Source organism: Vulpes vulpes, chromosome 14 (genome assembly GCF_048418805.1).
Source record: "Vulpes vulpes isolate BD-2025 chromosome 14, VulVul3, whole genome shotgun sequence".
Lineage (NCBI taxonomy): Eukaryota > Metazoa > Chordata > Mammalia > Carnivora > Canidae > Vulpes > Vulpes vulpes.
The window spans coordinates 1005062-1023129 of record NC_132793.1 but is presented as its reverse complement, the minus strand read 5'-3'; the positions used below and the strand labels follow the sequence as shown (position 1 = coordinate 1023129).

Genomic DNA, 18068 nt, shown 5'->3' with positions numbered 1-18068 from the left:
TTTCCTAAGTAACACAACTCGAGGATATTTTAACTTAGAATGGCACCTCTCCCACTGTAACAGCGATTTATCCGATTTATCCGACATTCGACTGCTTGCTCCATCCAGTTTGGGGAGGATCCGCTGCTGCAGCGGCTCTCATGGCCACTCCAGACCAGGCGCCTGCTGCCTGCACTCCACAGGGGGCCCCACGGAGCCGCTAGCCTGGCTCTCCCTGAAGAACCTGACATCTGAGCCAAAGTGAAGGAATGTGCTCAGCCACGTGGGTGGGCGGGCATGAGCGAGGGCTGGGGAGCCCTGGGAGGGGAAGTCACCACGACTGTCCTCCACCTACTCAACGCAGAGGGCCGTGGCTTAGGGTCAAGTCTCAGGTCGGCAAGCGTGGCGGGGAAGTCCCTGTGCTGACGCCAGGGAGACCTGGTCTCAGCTTCTGGCGAAGTGTGCCCTTGCAACTCCAACTCCCCGAGGGTTCACCGCGCTGACCCTAACCTTGGTGGCCACGCTCTGCAGAGTCCAACCTTTCTGCCCTATTCATCACAGGCAAGATGGTGCTTAAATGACTCAGGATTTACGGCTGTTTTGGCTGTTTGGAGAACGGGAGCTCTCTGGACACTGGCAGCAACTCCCAACCACCTCATCTGCACAGACCTGTGATTGGAACCAAGCTCCAGACCTGCATCCGTGGGACTTTTTAATTTTGCCAAGACTTTTAAACTGGGTGGTCACAAAAACCCATCCGTCTGCCTGTGTGTTCGTGATATGGTTTGTGAATATCTGACGTGCAACTGGCCCCTCAGCAGTAGTGCACGCCCGCAGAGCAGCAGAACTCGCTCATCTGCCTTGGGCTTTAGGATCCAGCTTCACTGAGGGGAGGGGGTACCCCGGGTTCAACCATGGCCTATGTGGCCACAGGGCAGGTGGCAGGAAGGGGACGGTGGGCAGGACCAAACAGGTGCCCACATCTGGGGAGACTCCAGGCCAGGGCCGCGTGTGGGCCTGCCCGCTGCCAGCGCTCCCCTGGAGAGAGGGTGCTCGAGGGTAGAGCAGCGGCGGCTGCGGAGACGGGGGGCTCCAGCCCAGGGCACAGGGCTGCTTCTCTGCTTTGGCCAAGTTCCTCCCTTTGTCCATTGTTAGAAGCAGAGATGCTTCCTACCCACCGCCGTTGAGGACTGCTGTTAGCTTTCTAATTCGTAGAGAGAACACGCAGGGGGGTGGGTGGGTGGCTACCCCGGGAGCTGCCGCTAGAAGTACCTGCCTCCACTTCCAGGAGCGATCACTGGGAACAGGGGTGTCGGCACCCACCCCGTCCGGAATGCCGGAGCACACGAGTCTTCGGGGCGTGCCGCTTGGGTCAAGGCAGCCTGTTCAGCTGTAGGTGGGCATCCCTGAATTTCCTCGGGGGATGGGTGTCTAGCTCTAGGCTCCATGGCTAGAGTCAGACCCGTGCAGAGAAAGTGGACAAACCCAGGGACCCGGGACATCTGCAGAGTCGTGTGCCAACTGACCTCCTGACACAAGATACAGAACTAGGATCTGTATCCCGGCGTGTTAGCCACGGGGGTGCCAGGGAGGGTGAAGGCTGCAGGCGAGGCCCTGGGCCGCCCCCAGCACCTCAGGCCTCACAGCAGGCCAACTCAGTTTTAAACCATCTGAAAGCTGACCCCTTAACCCCAAAACTACCAGAATATGCATTTACCTCTAAATCTATCTGGCACTCTATTCATTTTTTAAAATGAAAACTCTCCTATGGTCTGAATCCATCAAAACAAAATTTTCACTCCTGCCAAACAAACTGTGCGGGAGTTCGCAGGCCAGAGTTCTGAGGGAGGACGTGCCTAGGAGGGGGCGTGGCAAATACAGGGGAGACACTATAGCGCCCACCCTCCTCCTCCACCACACACGCACACTCACTCGCACACACCTCTCCCTAAGACCCGTACACAGCCACCGGGCTTGGCGCACGTTGCGGGTAAAAGGAGAGGGTGGTCGGTCTTCGTCCGGGCGCCCCCAGAGCAGCACCGGGCCGCACTCCCACAGGGGGCTTGTGTTCTTATAAAAAGCAAAGGTAGAGGCTTTCGTCCTCCATCACAGGACCTGAGACAGGTACCAAGAGCTACCAAATGGTTCAAATTCAAACAAACAGTGACCGGTTTCCATGAAATATTTTTATTGATTTCGAAGGAGAAAGAGCGGTACATGGAATTCAATACCGTGCTTGACTTTGAGGACAGTGTGTGCACAGCCACTGATTCACTCACACACACGCAGGAAAACGGAGGAGCGCTTACCTGACAGTACTGCACCTCACAGAAGTTTCCAGCTAGTTTAGAAAACAGAAGGGAGTACAGAGACGGCACCGCGGGATTTACAGGTTCCAGGAAAACCGCCCTCTGCACTCAGCACCGGGGAGACGGTGCCCCCAGGTGCCCCCGCACTGTGCACCTCCTGGAAGCCCGGCGCCACTTAACGGGCACTTCCGGCGAGAGCCTGCACCCCACCGAGTCACTTGGGAGTGACAGGGAGCCCCGGCCTGGGTCCGTGCCTGTCAGGGTCACAGGGGACTATACGAGATGAACGTCCAATGTCAGCTCAGCTTGAGGCCGCTTCCACTAACGCCCCGAGTGGGAAAGACAGTCAGCTGGGCCTGAGACTCGGGCTTCCAGGTGTCTGCTGGAACTGTGCTGTCAGGTCATTGAGAATCACACTATAGGACGCAAGACAACCTGGCATTTCTAATGGACAAATGCTACAGATGTGCACAAACACGTCCTCAGAGAAGCTGAGCGTGCTGAGTGTGTTCTGACAAGCTGTGTGGACCCGTGGCGTGCGGGCCGAGGAGGGGCCGTGTGTGGACACACGCTCCCTGTGGGTGGTCAGGAGTGCGATGCTGGGAAAATACGCAGCACTGGCCAAGGGGCAGGTGTACACAGAGTCCCGGGTCAGGACACAGCTTAGGCACCTTCTGTGTCCTGCTTCTCAAGTGTGACTGGCAAGAGTTTGGGGAGAATCCCATGGTGACAACATCCGGGCCCCCGAGTCCAGGGCGTGAGGGCACCTGTAGCTTTTCTATGGGTATGAAATGACTTTCCACGAACCAGCTTCAGGTAGAGCCGGTCACACTCTTCCACAACACCCTCCGGACCCCCCGCCTCACCTCCTCTTCACACTCTCCTCCTGCTTACATAGCGGGTCCCTCCCAGAGCCCCGTGTCCACCGAGGCCTGGGTTTTGCACTACGCAGACTGAGCACAACAGGCATGGCCAGCTGCAGACCCTGGCACAACCAATTACTGGGTGTGTGACCTCAGGCAAGTGACAACGGGGCAGTGCAGGTCACTCCCTGGGAGAATGGGACGGATACTCCCGGCAGCGGGGCTGCGGTGGGAGTCAAGGGTGCCCCCTGTCAGGCTGTGGACGGCCGTACTCCGGATGGCACATGCTCAAGTCCGCTGGCTGTTCTGCGGAGGGATGCCCTGCCACCCTCTGACCAGGCCGGTGCTTTCAAGGGACGCCACGCAGAGACGAACCCTGGGAGGACAGGGACCTCTGAGATGGGAGAGTGTCCCCATGCCCAGGCTTCCAGATGTGTGCACACACGACACACACACGCAACCAGGACACGCATCCAGCCTTCCAACCACCCGCACACACACGACACACAGGAAACCAGGACACACGAACATCTGGGTCTAGAGGGTGCCACGCTATGGATACGTGAAGCAGGCCAGAGAGATCACCTGGCCAGGGCTTGAGGCTGCTTAGCGGGGAGATGTAGAGAATGTACACAGATATTGATGGCAATAACGATTATCAGGGGAATAAAAGAATATATGCTAAAGAGAGTCAGATGGAGAAGCCCCTTATATTTAAAAAAAAAAAAAATCTTTTAAAACTGTAGGATCAGTTTCACGGATCACTACGTTTCCAAAACCCTTCCTCTTCCTGTCCCATATTTACTGTGGATGGAAGTCTATGGGTCGTTCGGGTGCCCCTTCAGGTGGGGTCGGAGCTTCAGGGGTGCAGCTGGCCGATCACCGAGCGGGTCTCAGTGGTCAGCGCCCATCGCGCTTAGCCGATCAGGCAAGTACCCCCCACCCCACTGCCCTCCGTGTCCCTGTGTCACCTCAGAAGCGTCCTGTGCGACCCCTGCCTCTCTACCAGCTGAGCTGCCCCCACCGCGGCCCCTGCCTACGCACCAAGCCCAGCTCCTCGCAGCCTTGCCCAGGTGGGGTCTCCACACAGGCCTCCGGCCTACTCCCCTGACAGCTAAGTCTCTGAGAAGCTCACCCCCTGGACCTTGCAGCTGGGGCAGCGGGAGGAGCTTTAGCCTGGCTTAAGGCAAGCGGCGAATCCCACCTGCAGCTCCGTGAAGGCCTACGTCTGTGTTACCAGGGAACCCTACACTCAAGCTTAGGCTACATCCTCCACTCGAGCTTCTATACTGGTGACTGACCGGAGGCTCTTCATGGGGCCTGAGAGGCCAGCTTCTTCGTCTTCACCCTCAGGAACTCGGGACAGTCATCCAGGGAGCGGGCCAGCACGCTTCACGTAGCTGCTCGCCTTCCAAGAACCTCCAGCAAGGTTCTTTCTGCCACCCACGGGGGGTGGCATCTCTTCACCCCAAGGGTACGGAGAGGTCCCCTCAAGTTCTTGGCTTTTAAAATATATTTGGCAATAAGGTAACTTACTGTAGTGTGCCAGCAGGTATCTCCCCCTCACAATTACAGACACCAAGCCGTACCACCGTGGGCCTCAGGTGCTAGGAGCACGCTCGTCAGGACCCAGGACATGCGTGTGGGTGCTGTGCTCTGGCCGGAGCAGCCCTGCTGGGCCCAGCTAGGGTTTAGGTGTGGTTGCGTACAGCACGTGGCTGTGGCAGGAGCACTTGCCGGGACTGGTGACAGGGCCAAGGACAGGTGTAGGTAGCACCAGCAATGGCCCGGCATTCAGCCACTGCTCAAGAGCGTTCACTGTGTGTCAGACATGGCATGTTTCGGGTTTATCCATCCTCTGGGGAGTTCATGGCAAAGGTGACACTTCAACATGAGCATCCTCTGCCAAGTGTGTAACTCAGTCATGTGGACTTCTTCTCAGGGGTTAACAAGAGTTGGACCCTCACAACCACGTCCCCTTGGAATCACTCTCAACCCTGGACAAGTCTGAGCTGTTTAAGACTAATTTGTTAAGTTCTCCTCTAACAGAACCACTTTCTAAGGAATGAGCAAACCCAGAATAGCTTTCCTCAATCTCCTAGGAAGGAGCGGAGCCCCCCTGGCATTTCCTCACCCCTGAGCTGTGTGGTAAGTAAGCACAGGCATCCCTGCAAGCCCACCTTGAGGATTACCTTCCTCTCTGGCTCTTCTCCGGCCTCCAGTGACCTGAGGCCACGAGAGGCTGGCTGCATGCTGTGGGTTTTCCCCTCTTCACAGCACTTTTCTAAGACAATTCATGCCAAGAGAAAGGCTATGCACCTGGTGCCACCTGGTGCCCCAGAGGCCGAGGTCTGCAGCTCACTCGGCTCCATGTGCACTCCCTTCTTTCGGCTGCTAGAAGGCCATGGTCTGGGGGAGGTAGCAGATCTGTCTGACAAGCTCAGCAGGACGTGGGGTTGGCAGGAAAGGGACATGTGGGGTCAGGTGTGTCTAGTCACCACTCAGAAAGTTGGCGCTTACCTGGTCCCTCAAAGGGCAAGAGTTTGGATGGAATGGGGTCCTTAGCACTCAGTGGGATGAGGTACAGGTCCTTGACGTGCCTGCTGTTATTAGCTACAACGCCAAAGCGGCCGCGGCTGCTAAAATAGGAGTAGAGAGAAATATAGGCCACCTCCTCTTCCTCAGTCGCAGGGTGGAAGCGGATCAGACACAGCTCCTGCAGCACAAACAGAGGACGAGAGAGCGTTGGCCTGGGCTGGTCGGAGAAGGCGCCTGTGCTTCTAAACCTCAAAGATCATCTGAAATGAGCCGAGTGCTTCTCTGGCCTGGTCCCCACAGTCCTGCCGCCCAGCACATCAGGATGATGCAGGTGGGGGGAAGCAGGAGCTCCAGTATCCGGCTGCTGGACTCAAACCAGTTTCAGCAGGAATCTCCTAAAGACCACCTGTGCTTCTAGCCCACGGTCTCCAAAGCAGCCCCACTTGTAGTGTCCTCGGACCGATACATCATCCGCTGCAGTGCAGGTTTAGGGCAGCGTGGGCGTGCACTGTGGGGACGGTGGTCCCGATCACCTGGCTGCACGATCTACACCAGAGCCAATGCGGCTCCATCATGGGAAGGCTCCATGAGACCAGAGGGTCTGAGCCCCGTGTGGGCTTGAGGAAAACCGCAGCCCTCCCCACGCATACACACCCAGCTGCGGCCGCAGCTCAGGGGCTCAGAGCCCCCAGGTCCACCCAGGGCCCAGGCCTCCTGGAAGCCAGTCCCCTTCCGGCACCTGTGGGTTCCCTCAGTCACAGAAATAATGAGGAGACATTCTGTTTCTCACTAACCTTGAACTGCACACACATTAACATAATCATAATAAAACTGCCATCACCGTGTTACCCAAACACACAGTTATCCTGCCATAAATGTAATTTTAAACATTTACCCAGTACTACTTAACTAGCTTATAGGCTGAAGTTTCAAGTACTAACCCATCAAGATGAAAAGTGAAAGGAAGAGTTGCATTTACACAAACTCCTTCCTCCACAGGCGCAGAGATTAGACTATGGCAGGTACCTTAGACACAGAAGATTTGAGTTTGCCGACATAATCCCAAACTGTTCTGGGTGCGATCCTTCCACCAATGTGAATCGTGTCCGGCAGGTCCTAAACAAAACGTACTTTGAGTAAACAACCAGTACAGCCGCAGCACTTTAGACTGACGTAGTAACTTCAAGGCACCAAACTACCCGAGAGTCAAGAAGAGCACAACTCTTCCACAGAACATGGTTAACACCAGCAGTAAACGTTGCTCGGTTAGCATCCAGGATTAGGAGTTACCAAGCATGAGCGTGACATGATGGCCTTCTGCCAAACTGAAAACATTTCTAGGTTATATGTCACGAACACGTACGTACAGTAAGGACTGAGACATGATCCAGAAGTGACTTACTTCTGCTCGCTAAGGTTGTAAATATTAGTGCTATTCACACTGACTTTGGAAAAGCAAAGAGCTGCTGCATGTCCACACGTGCTGCCACGCCTCCAGCTGGGAGTGGCTCACACACTGGCTCAACACCCTTGCTGGACAGAGGGAGGAGGAAAACCATCTCGCTTTTTCATAAACGTTGGGACACCCAACTTATCATTCAACTTTCCACCAGTGTCCAAACTGCTTAACCTGATGGTTTATGAGAGCAGGCTCCACTGGATCCTATGCATGCTGACCCTCTGCTGGAAGACTGCCATACATGTGACCCCAGCATCAGGTCGGAACAGCTAAGGAAGACACATGTGCACACAAGTGCACGCACACTCGCTCTCACTCTTGGTTCTAACCTCACTGAGATAGTCATAGCAGGAAGACACATGTGCACACAAGTGCACACACACACACACACACGCTCTCACTCTCAGTTCTAACCTCACTGAGATAGTCACAGCACCCAGAGACGGGATACGCCTTAGTGACAAATTTCGCTACACTCTGCATGTTAATAAATCCTTTCCAAATGGTGCTGAGTCGAGACAAAAAGAGGGTTGTATCTCCTTCTGGAGGGGACCTTGACTCGGCGAGGCTGTAAAACAAAACCAGAGAAAATTAATTTTTCTCTCTGCTCAATTTCCAAAGTATGAAGATTTTATGGAATTATAAAGGCAGAGTAAATTCCTGCAAATTTTAGTAGCTTCTTCAAATTAGCTACTTTAACCATGATGCTATAGACATCCTGGTCCAGAAAAAATTAACTGAATAGGCAACAAACCCGAATGACTGTAAGGCCACATTTCAGTTTTCAAGATCTGTAGATTTAGAATAACCATGCTAAAGCCAGGCTTCTCACACCTACGCAAATTATCAGAGCAAAGTTGTATTCTTGGTGGATCTGAGCTGAACTTAGGGGATCTCCCCCCTTTGTTACTCCTGTTAACCCGCAGGAAATGAAGTCACGGTTTGTTCACACTACACATGCAGAACGCACCTGATGCGTGGTGGTGGTGGCACAGGCAGGAGGTATCTGGGCTCAGGGGATGAGGACGGCTTAGCTAGTATGGACTTGGGCACCGTCACCGAGGTCACTGCAGGTTTCAGGACATCTTGTCGGGGTTCCACTGTGTGAGCACCATCTTGGCGGGCTGCCGCAGGGGCCGTGACTGTGCACGACCCACTTGACGCAGTCCTGGGGTCTCGGCCGGATACCGTGACCGTGGTGAGCACTGTGCCCCCAGAGGTGGCTGGGCCGGAGGGGCCTTCCAGGGTGGAGGGTTCTGGGTGGCTGTCTCCTGGTGGCACTGGGAAATACTTTCTCTCCAAGTGCGCATGAGAAGCACTTTCCAGGTCTGGCTCAGAGGCATTTTCAGGCAGAGTTTCTGATATCATTTCATCAGTGGAGCTAAGAACTGGCTCAGAGGGAGAGGCCTCATACTTGGATTTTGGCTCTTCCTTCTTAGAAGCCGACAGCTTTTGTTTTTTTGGAGCCGGCTCATCTTCTGACGATGGAACCTGACCTGAAGAACATGACGAAAGCCTTCCTGAGAAATCCCACATATTCAAGAGCACAGCTTGCCCCCAAATAGATAATTTCTTGTAATAATAATAATAAAAGCACATTCTAAAGATAGTTTAACTCCATTAATTTCAGAAAACCACTCTGGTCTTTCAATTCGCTAGGCTTGGGTTCAGTACAATTGTCACTAGGAGGATCAGTCATTTCAACAAAAGGAAGCTAAGCCTCAGCTCCAAAGTTTCATGCCCCCAATTACAAATCTCACCTGTACAAATTTTACAGTTCAGATCAAAAAGATGTGCCCGGTGCTGACTCGTGGTGTCTTTCAACATGCTGCTGAAGACGTCGAGGAGGGGCGCGGTGCTCTTCTCCGGGACGGCTCGCACCGACTCCTGCTGTTCCTGCAAGGTGAAGAGGGAAGGGCTGAGCAGGTCACACTTCCCTCCATCTGTGTAGTAACAGCACAGCAGCAGCTCTGCTAGGAAGAGCCGCTGCACACCGTGCTTGCTTGTTAGCAGCTCAGGGTCTGGCCCAACAACTCAGAGACCTAAGCCCCCTGGCAACAGATTACTTTTACTCAATTCCTGTTCTCTCTGGAAATCCCTAAGGCTTACATCTGAGTCAGACACAGGTGGAGAATCCTCCATGTCAGGCACGGGTTCCTGCTTAGTGGTGGTCTTTTTATTTTCACTGTGCAGCTTATTTCTAGACTCCATCACCTGAGATGAAAAGAACAGAGAGCCTTAAACCTTCTCAGTCAGACGGCTTCACTCCTGCCTCACCCCTGGAGACCCAGAAGGGCCCAGTGGCCAGCGCCCCCGCCCCTCCCTTGGCACTCACAGGCTTTGTCGGCCGCTCCCTCCACGTGGACAGCTCTTTAGACACCAGTTCTTCTGGCTTCATTCTCACAAGCTTTGCCAAAGAGATTTCCTCACGCAGAACACGATGGAAGAGCCCCTAAAAATAAACAGCTTTCATTCACTTTTTCAAAAACATTTCAGCATCTAAGATGCTAGATGGAATAGGAAGGAAACAGCAGCATGAGAAGCCTCTGCCAGAGGCCCTGAGGCCCAGGACAAGGCTCGGCAGGGGCCTGATCTCACCCGTATCCCCTCCCGCCCACGGGGGGGTGGGTAAAGGCCAGGCCACCCCCGCTGCAGAGCCAGTGGGTCCGGACAACACTGGCATGAGGGTCAGTAGTTGCCCTCATAGGCCATGCTGTGCCAACTCTGCTAAAAAGACCTCAGAGGAAAAAGCAGAGAGCTAGGAATAAAGGTAGGAAGAAATCACTTCGGCCACAAGACTGCTGCAGTGAGACAGGAAGTCAGGGTGTAGGACTCTGCTTCTAAGCATGTCTAAGGGTTCAAAAGGCAAATGGAGAGAAGGCCTGAAAGGCCTGAAGATGGTGCGCCCCAGAAGTGAGGAGGTGGGGGAACCACACCAGGCCAAGTGGCTGATGCTTTCCCAGCTAACTCCCATTTCAACCCCACTGGAAGAGCACTGCCCGACAGCTGCTAGGATTCAGGGTCCCCTCCCCATGCAAGCACAGCACCTGCCCAAATGGGGAGCACTACACGGCGACATGTTCAAGACCACTTATGGTTGCTCTAGGGAAGCCCGAATCGGCAGGCTCAAATGATGGGGATCCATAACAAGGCAGAAAAGGTTGTCTGAAGCTCAAATATGGAGCTAGCCATAAACTAAGATTAAGAATTGGAACATTACTCTGGAGCTGCTGTGAGGAACGTAACTGCACAGCCACGTTTAGAAGAGCTGCAGCTGGTGAGACCAGGCCGGACTTGAGAGCGCCCGGGGAAGTGGGGCAGCGGCCCTCGCACTGCAAGGACATGAGCGTCCAGATGACCGCGGTGAGGCATGGCCGGAGACCCTGAGAGCTGGCGCACCCTGCTCTGGACCACCTGCACACACCTGGTTTTTGGGGTCCTTGAGGTTGAACATGATGCTGCGGTATTTGCTCTTGTAGCGGTTGTCCGTGACTTGGAAGAGGTTAAACATCTCCTTCTCAATGTGGAGGGCGATTTTGCCTACTTCACTTTCCGTCATGATCAAGTCGTCACTGTCATTGACTCTAGAAGGAACAAGAATGGACTGCGTGAACTGCTGCAGCCACAGTCTACTCAACCACTTTCACAATAAGAAATCAAGAATAGCCCACCTTTTCCACAAAATCTCCTTCAAGGAGCGTCTTATATTTTGCCGAATTTGAGAATTTGGCTGTGACAGGGTGGGGTTCGAGGACCCCAGGCGTCCCGGGGCTGGAGAAGCCAAGGACACAGAGGCGGTTGCAGGCTTCCTGACGGCCCCCACCAACGAGGCTGAGCTGGGTAGCTTTTTGGAAGCAGCCCCAGGTGCCAGCCCTGCCTGCTTGGCAGCAGGTGTGCCTGCCGAGGGGGTGGCCGAGAGCCAGGGCCGCTTGGGTCCAGGGCCCTTGAAGCCCGAGGGTGACTTTTTGATGGCCACTTTGGCTGCTGCTGCGTTTGCAAAGGGCGGAGACTTCTTTGGAAGGAGATTTCTGGGCGAAGGTTGTCTGCCACTTGCCGATGGGCCTGCAGGAGGCATTTTCTTGGGTGCTGTGGTCCTCTCTTCTGCCCGCCTATCCTCCTTTGTGGCTGCAAAGGAGATGCACACATGCTTAGTGAGGCTGGGGGCAGTTGCACGGTTGCGTGACTGTGGGACAGCAACTTAAAATAACTATCAAATCCAGGAAAGAAGTGTGACAATTAAGGGCTGCCAGCCATACAGATGAGCACGAGCACGTATTGTTTCAGAAAAATATGCTTTGCTGTACTTCGTTACATTAAGCCTTTTATTTTAAGTAACAAACCCAAGTTGCCACAGGCTTAATTTCAATCATTGGCGAAAGTTGAAAACTGAAAGGCAAATTGTGCATTAACAAAAAGACTGATGTAGAAAAGCACTTTCATGAAGAGGCCAAGTGTAATTTTTTGTAAACACAAATTTAGAAAACCCCAGGACAGGTCAGACAGACATTCTCTTCCAATGGACATTCCACTCTCGGGGCTTTGGGAGGGTGGCCCACGGGCCTGCAGCTGCATGCAGGTGCTCACCATGGCCTGGACCAAAGTCGAGTGGAAATGACAACGCTGGTACAAGAGGGAAAGTGGCTGTGTGACAATGTCCCCACAGGCAGCCCTCTGCTTGTACCCATTACTGGGGAAGAGAATAAATGAGCACTTTTGGTCTAACCAAGGATGCAGTCAAAACTGCTCAACTTGCACAAGACTCTATGATGTCGGTACTTCCTCTTCACAAAGAGAGAATATAAAGGACTGATTATAACAGTACTGTATTGGACCATGAGAATCAAGGTCTCAGTGAGCAAGGAAGAGGGTTCCGGGCCAGTGCTGTGGCCCCTCGGTCCCACGGCCAGCTGGCCCTCCAAGGACAGAGCTGGCCGGTCAGGGAGTGGTGACCCCAGCAAGGCCACAGAGGTGCTGCACACAGCGCACGATGATGGGTCAGGAGGAGCCAAATGGTCACAACAGTGGGCCTGGAAAGCGAGCCAGGGCAGCACACTGGGATGCCACCTAGGGCGGTAGTCAAGCCACCGAAGGACCCTCGGATGCACTGTCTCCCCAGGTCCGGGGTCCTCTCGAACCTCGCAGTCAGCCTTCCACATGTGCTCCAGCACCTTTCGGTTTAACCCAGGGATTAAAAACCATCCACTCGGCAGCCAGTGTTCTAACGAACAAGGGTGAAGTCTCAATCTGAAGGATTGCCCACAGAGAAGCCTGACCAGGGGATGGCACTCCCAAGACCGCTGTGGGTGCCTGGCTGCCTTTGTGGAGGGCCAGGGCAACTGCTCCCACAGACCCCCTTCCTCCAGCAGCCGGGAAAGCCCTGGCATCTCAAGGTTTTCCCACGTTTTAAGATAAACAAGGCTTGACCATTTTATGAAGCTTGTAACAACAGCATTACTGCAAGGACCCAACTTAGGGCAGGGCTTAACCTGCTTCACTACCAGGCAGGAGTTCCGCCCTTCAATCCTGTATGGTCACCTCACGCAGCTCTCCAGCCTCACGCCTCCTGCCTGCCCCTGCCCGGGGTGGCCTGTCCACCAGAGCCCGGCGCTTGCTGGTAGCCTCAGGCCTAAGCCGCCTGGCCACCTCCCCTGCCCACTGTCCCGGGGCAGATGGCTCATGCCACATCCACCCTGCTGTGCCCTGGGGAACTGGATTTCATTTAAAGGAAGCACACTCCACACAGCGAGAATGCCTCCTGAAGCGAGAGGGAACCTCGAGCCTCCTCGGAGCACCGCATCACGTCAGGTGCAGAGGCCTCGGGCAGTACCCTACCTCAACGTTCAGAAGCTCACATTTGGCTGCAAGGCCCACCTTGCCCAGAGGACTGCTAGTTTGGGGTTAAGTCAAAGAGATGGAGGTACCTTTTCTTATGGGAAGCGGGAGCGAGGAAAGGGCAGCACAGCAAGGACACAGGGCCAGATGGCAGCAAGGCCCAGGGCACACGGGCCTTGAGCAGAGGGAGGCCTCTGGCCGCCAGCAGCCGTGCAGGAAGGAGCAGCCAGCGTGAAAAGTGAGGCCCAGAACGGGCCAGTCCCTGCCCTTCACCAAGACAAAACTCTGCGGAGCAGACTTTAAGAGCATGCTCAAAATAAGCTGGCCTAAGGCACTTCCAGAAACCCCAGGAAGGCTGGGCACGTACAGGACACCCGTGTCTTTGACACTTGATATTTAAGTGGCTGCAGGTGAAAAACTTAACTCTAAGAACACTCACTGCAAGATGTCCCGGTCAGAGGCTAAGATCAGTAGCGCCGCCGGTCTAAGCAGGGTTTCCCCACTCATTCAGCAGAACTCCAAAGCAAGATTGTATTTAGGACATTCTCAATACATATGATTAAACTGACCTATTATCCAAAAACGGTTTAATGGTAAACAGGCAATCTGTTTCAAAATCTCGGGATGGCTTTTCTTAAAAATCATGCTATTTCATAGAACCAGTTGTTACTTGTTACAGTAACTTTCATTATCCCCTACCTGTGCTTTGGGAAGTATATGACAAGTATAATCGGGTAAGTAAATTCTTATAGTACAATGTTCTGAAACTGAGGGTCTCCACCAGCAAGTTGGACATGACCCTCTTCTATCAGGAGATGTTTAAAATGTGCCAATATTTGGCAAGTGCCTATCTGGTAAGTGCTGGAGACACAGCTGCAGTCGGTCCCCTTGCAAGCTAGACTTGTGTGAGCTCCTGCCAGAGACAGACCCCATGTGTGCTGCAATGTCCTCATAGTGACAGGAACACTAGTATTTTTGAGCAGAGCTAAAATTGAGGATTCATCTGAATTCACGGTGTATCGTGCCGGGTATGAATTTACAGAAGGGCGAAGAGTAACCGCGTAACCAACCAGAAAGTGCTGTTCTAGGAGAGCACTCGAGGTGGCTTCTGGAGCCCGAGGACTCCCCCAAGCACTGCAGGGGCGCGGGCAGCAAGGGCGAGGTGCCACGACAGCCGGGACCTGCTCGTGGGGAAGGGCAGGGGCGCCGGGCACCAGGCCCCGGTGGCTGCGGGAGGAGGCGCGCCTGCGGGGCGGGCCGGGCGGGCCGCGAGTCTGCGGAGCCCCGCGGAGCCCCAGCCCTCCCCGGCCGGCCGCCCAGTGGGGAGCGCAGCGGCCGCGCTCCTCGGCCACCTTCCCGCCGGGCGGAGGCTGCGGCGCCGCATCGCCGGCCACTGGGTGGCACTGGCGGGCCTGGGCGGGCGGCTCTGGCGGAGGCGGTGGCCCAGGTGAGGCTCGGCTCCGGCTCCGGCTCCAGCAGCCCCGGGCGGCCTGAGCCCTCAGAGCGCGGCGGAGGCTCTACGCCCTTTGTGCTCTCGTCCGGCCCCGACTGGTACCAGTTTTCCTTAAAAATCCCCAGATGGAAGTTACCCTCGTCTCAGGCAGGCCCAGCGCCCGAGCGACTGGCTGGAAAAGCCAAAAACAGAACAGTGAGCTTCTGGCGGGAGGGCTGTTCAGGTAGGGGTGCGTTCCAGGGTGCAGGGGGGCCTCAAAGGTCCCAGCTGAGACCACACGTGACACCCCCCCCACGGCTGACACCCAGCCCCTGCTTCCCACTGCCGGCGACCTCCGCGTGCCCCCCACTCCTGCCGGGTCCCCAGTGCATCGGGCGGCAAGCGCAGGGCGCACCCCAGGGCTCTACCGCAGGAAGGGCAAGGCCAGGGCCCCGAGGGCCCCCGCAGGCCGCCGCGCCGTGCTCAGCTCAGGGTGACGCGTGCACAACCAGGTTTCCCACTCCAGCTGTCTGCCCGTCAAGCCTTCTCCTGCTGTGGAAAGTCAAATTAACAGTAGCAAGAGAAAATCATTTTGCTTTTTGTGCCTGTTTGTTTTAAAGTGATTTTTTTTTTTGGAAGCACAATAAAGTACCAATTTGCTTTCGTATCAGGAAATATGTATTCCCAAATTAACACTCAAGAAAGCATAAGCTACATCCCTGATGCTCTTCAGCTAGACATCATCTTTGGAATGTCTTTATGTAGATCGCAGCCAAACCGTCACGGCGTGGCTCCACAAAGATGTTCTAGGCTTTTTTTTCTTACTGGTGTCCAATATTTGAGTGACTTACACCGTAACTCTCCACTTGTAAAAGACCAAGTATACACCTGGAAACAAGTTTCACACGTTTTATCTTGAAATTAAACCCCAAACCTGATTCAGGTTGAATGGGTAATCTATAAAAAAGAACTGGTCAGATCATCCCTCAACATGAACCAAACAAAATGGGATCAAAGCCGTGTGTGTGTGTGTGTGTGTGTGTGTGTGTGTGTGTGTGTGTTGGGGGGGGGGGCAGGTGCCTCACTCTTCCTGACTACACGAGTGGAACTGGGTGAGCAGCCCACTGCTAGGGCAGGATGGGATCCTGGACCTGACACTCACTTGGGAGTGGAGCTGCTGCTTTCCTGAGATCCCTCAAACTAGTTAACAGGCACAACCAGTTTTAACAGAGTGAGCTTTTAACTAGTATCATTTGTACCTTAATTGTTTACTAGTTCACCCAACACAGGGGGGTAGGGGCACGTTAGGAGAGCCCACTGACCCTCCCGTCAGTCCCTTGTCCCAAAGGGCCCCATCCCACAGAAAACCCCAAGGCTGCTGGCCCTGTGCAGACCAGAGTTGGGGCTCTGCAGCAGTTACCTTTGCGTGCTTCTAGCTCAACTTCTCCAGGTTCTTGCCACTAGAGGAGGGCCCAGCCTTCACTTCAGCACTTCTTTGGTTTACAGAAGCAAAGAATATAGCTATTTGCACGGGGACGCATCACACACTTAGAATCAGGACTTGATGCAAATGCCCCTGAAACTCCTGTGCCGTATTGGAGGGCTCACAGCGGCATCGTTGAGGGAACCATGGACTCTAGAACACTGATGCCACCAAAGGGACGTCCCTGTAGTTTCCCACTTTAGGCACCAGTTGACCCACAGCTCCCCAAGGTCATACGAAGTTCAACGGAGGGCAGGTGGAGTGAAGCCAATCCTGCTGGAAAGTTCCAGTGGCTGCCGTACAACTAAGGAGGCAGCACTGGGTACTACTTGTAGCTTTAACTCCAATGTTCAAGTTCATGTACACGTGAAACCTTTCCTTGACCTTATTTTCTCAAGGTAGCTGTTTCTTAAGCTTGTAAATAGTAAAAGTCTGAAATACCAAAAGAATACCACTGAGAACCAAGGGAATTCCAGACATTAGGGATAGCATAGAGTTGTCAAGTTAAATCCCTTATCAGTCCAAGTTTTGGATTTTCCTCTAACTAGGGGGAGAACCTTGGTTCAGATATACCAGGTATGATTTGTCCCCAACCATTTTATTGCCAATGACAATTCTGGAATAGATGGATTAAAAATGGCTCACATAACTGATAAAACTCACGACTACCCACTCTCAAGGATTTACATTTCTACGATATATTCTTGGGCCCTAATATCCCCCAAATATTTATTATAAGGAAACTGGTTTCTGCTCAGGGCTTCTGAAGTGTGCCTCTGGAGCCCACACCACTAGTTATCCTCGCGACAATCCGTGTTCTCCTTGCTCCATTTCACAAGCAGGTGGACCATCTGTGTGGTGTGCCCATGAACTTAATAGGGGAAATGTTTCTATCTGCGTCAGGTTGCTTTAACAAATCTGAGTCTCGGTGTACAGAGATGGTTATGGTTTTCCATTCTATTCTCAAAGCTAGATGAAACTGTAGAAATCACATATCCAGTCAAAATCTGTTCAGAATCCCAGTGTTTTTAGTCCCCTAATAAGCCATTTGGGGGTCCCAGATACCAGGAATTGTGCCTATGAATATTAGAATTCCACATCCAAATGCTAATCAATCAGGGACATTTTAGAAAAGTTTTCAGCCCTCTTCATGCTTTGACAACGGGAGGTTGACCCAATAGTGAAAAAGAAGAGAAAAAAATAGTTATCAAAACAGGAATGTCATGATTTAAGGAAGCAGTGAAGCAGCAGTTACTTCTCTATGTGAAAAGGAACCATACAGAAATCCTCAGAAAGTTAAAAACTAGGGAGAATGATATGTGAACTTCATCACCTGGAGAACGCAAAGCATCTCTGCTGATCCTTCCGTGGGGAGAAGCAGAAAGGCTGCCAAATCCCTGCCTGTTTGATGGGAGGTCCCCTCACACCCTGTTCACAGGACAGCTCTCCCTACCCACAACCCAGGGTCAGTAGCAGGGGCCTGGGGGTGGGGGTGGGGAACGGAATGGCCCAGGACACCTCCTGGGCAGTGGCACTCCCACTATGGGCTGAATGGGGATCTCCCCACAGACCTGATATGCACCAAAGTCAAAACGTGGGAACGGTTCCTCCTAACACCTGTCCCAACACCAGCTGTATCCCAAACCTAGCCCAACCCAGAGGAGCATGCGCTGCAGCCAGCCAGAAAGGCAGGAGGGGATCCTTGTGGCATGTAGGGTTCTGCTGCATGTGTGCGTGCTGCCTGACATCCCCGCTGTGAGGTGATGGTTCGGGGGAGAGGCAGAGACACAACTGCTACTCACCGAAGCTGAAGTCGGGTATTTTACCAGTGACCGGAAGATGACACTTCTGGGATAACAAAAAAGGATCAGAAGCAACTAGCTTAAAAATATGTCCCTTATGCATGCTATAATTGTGGATATCCATCAGCTTTAATTCTGAGATGTACATGTGCTGAAAAGGACCATCAGACACTTCTCTGTCCCACCTGCAGCAGGTCAAGCTAGTGAGCTGATGTGCAGAAAAAGCAGCAGAGGTGAGGAGGAGCAGAAGCAAGCCTCCTTCCGGGCCTCCCTACCCTGAGTGCTCCCCTCGTCTTCCCCCACCCTCACCCTCCCTGTTCACACTGGGAGCACCCTGGGAGCCTCGAGGCAGCTTTCCAAGTCTGGATGGT

The 18068-nt window shown here is 53.7% G+C and overlaps 1 protein-coding gene across 2 annotated transcripts in view; it reads right to left on the bottom strand.

Moving 5' to 3' along the window:
• Positions 1 to 18068, bottom strand: part of DIDO1 (death inducer-obliterator 1) — a 48747-nt gene that overhangs the window by 6084 nt on the left and 24595 nt on the right. For both annotated transcript variants that reach the window (XM_072735398.1, XM_072735399.1), the window contains exons 8-16: positions 10820 to 11273; positions 10573 to 10732; positions 9484 to 9600; positions 9258 to 9362; positions 8909 to 9044; positions 8119 to 8644; positions 7563 to 7716; positions 6716 to 6805; positions 5672 to 5867 (exon numbers count right to left, since the gene is read on the bottom strand). In XM_072735398.1, coding sequence (XP_072591499.1) covers positions 5672 to 5867; positions 6716 to 6805; positions 7563 to 7716; positions 8119 to 8644; positions 8909 to 9044; positions 9258 to 9362; positions 9484 to 9600; positions 10573 to 10732; positions 10820 to 11273 — 1938 coding nt within the window. The remainder of the gene's footprint in view (positions 1 to 5671; positions 5868 to 6715; positions 6806 to 7562; positions 7717 to 8118; positions 8645 to 8908; positions 9045 to 9257; positions 9363 to 9483; positions 9601 to 10572; positions 10733 to 10819; positions 11274 to 18068) is intronic.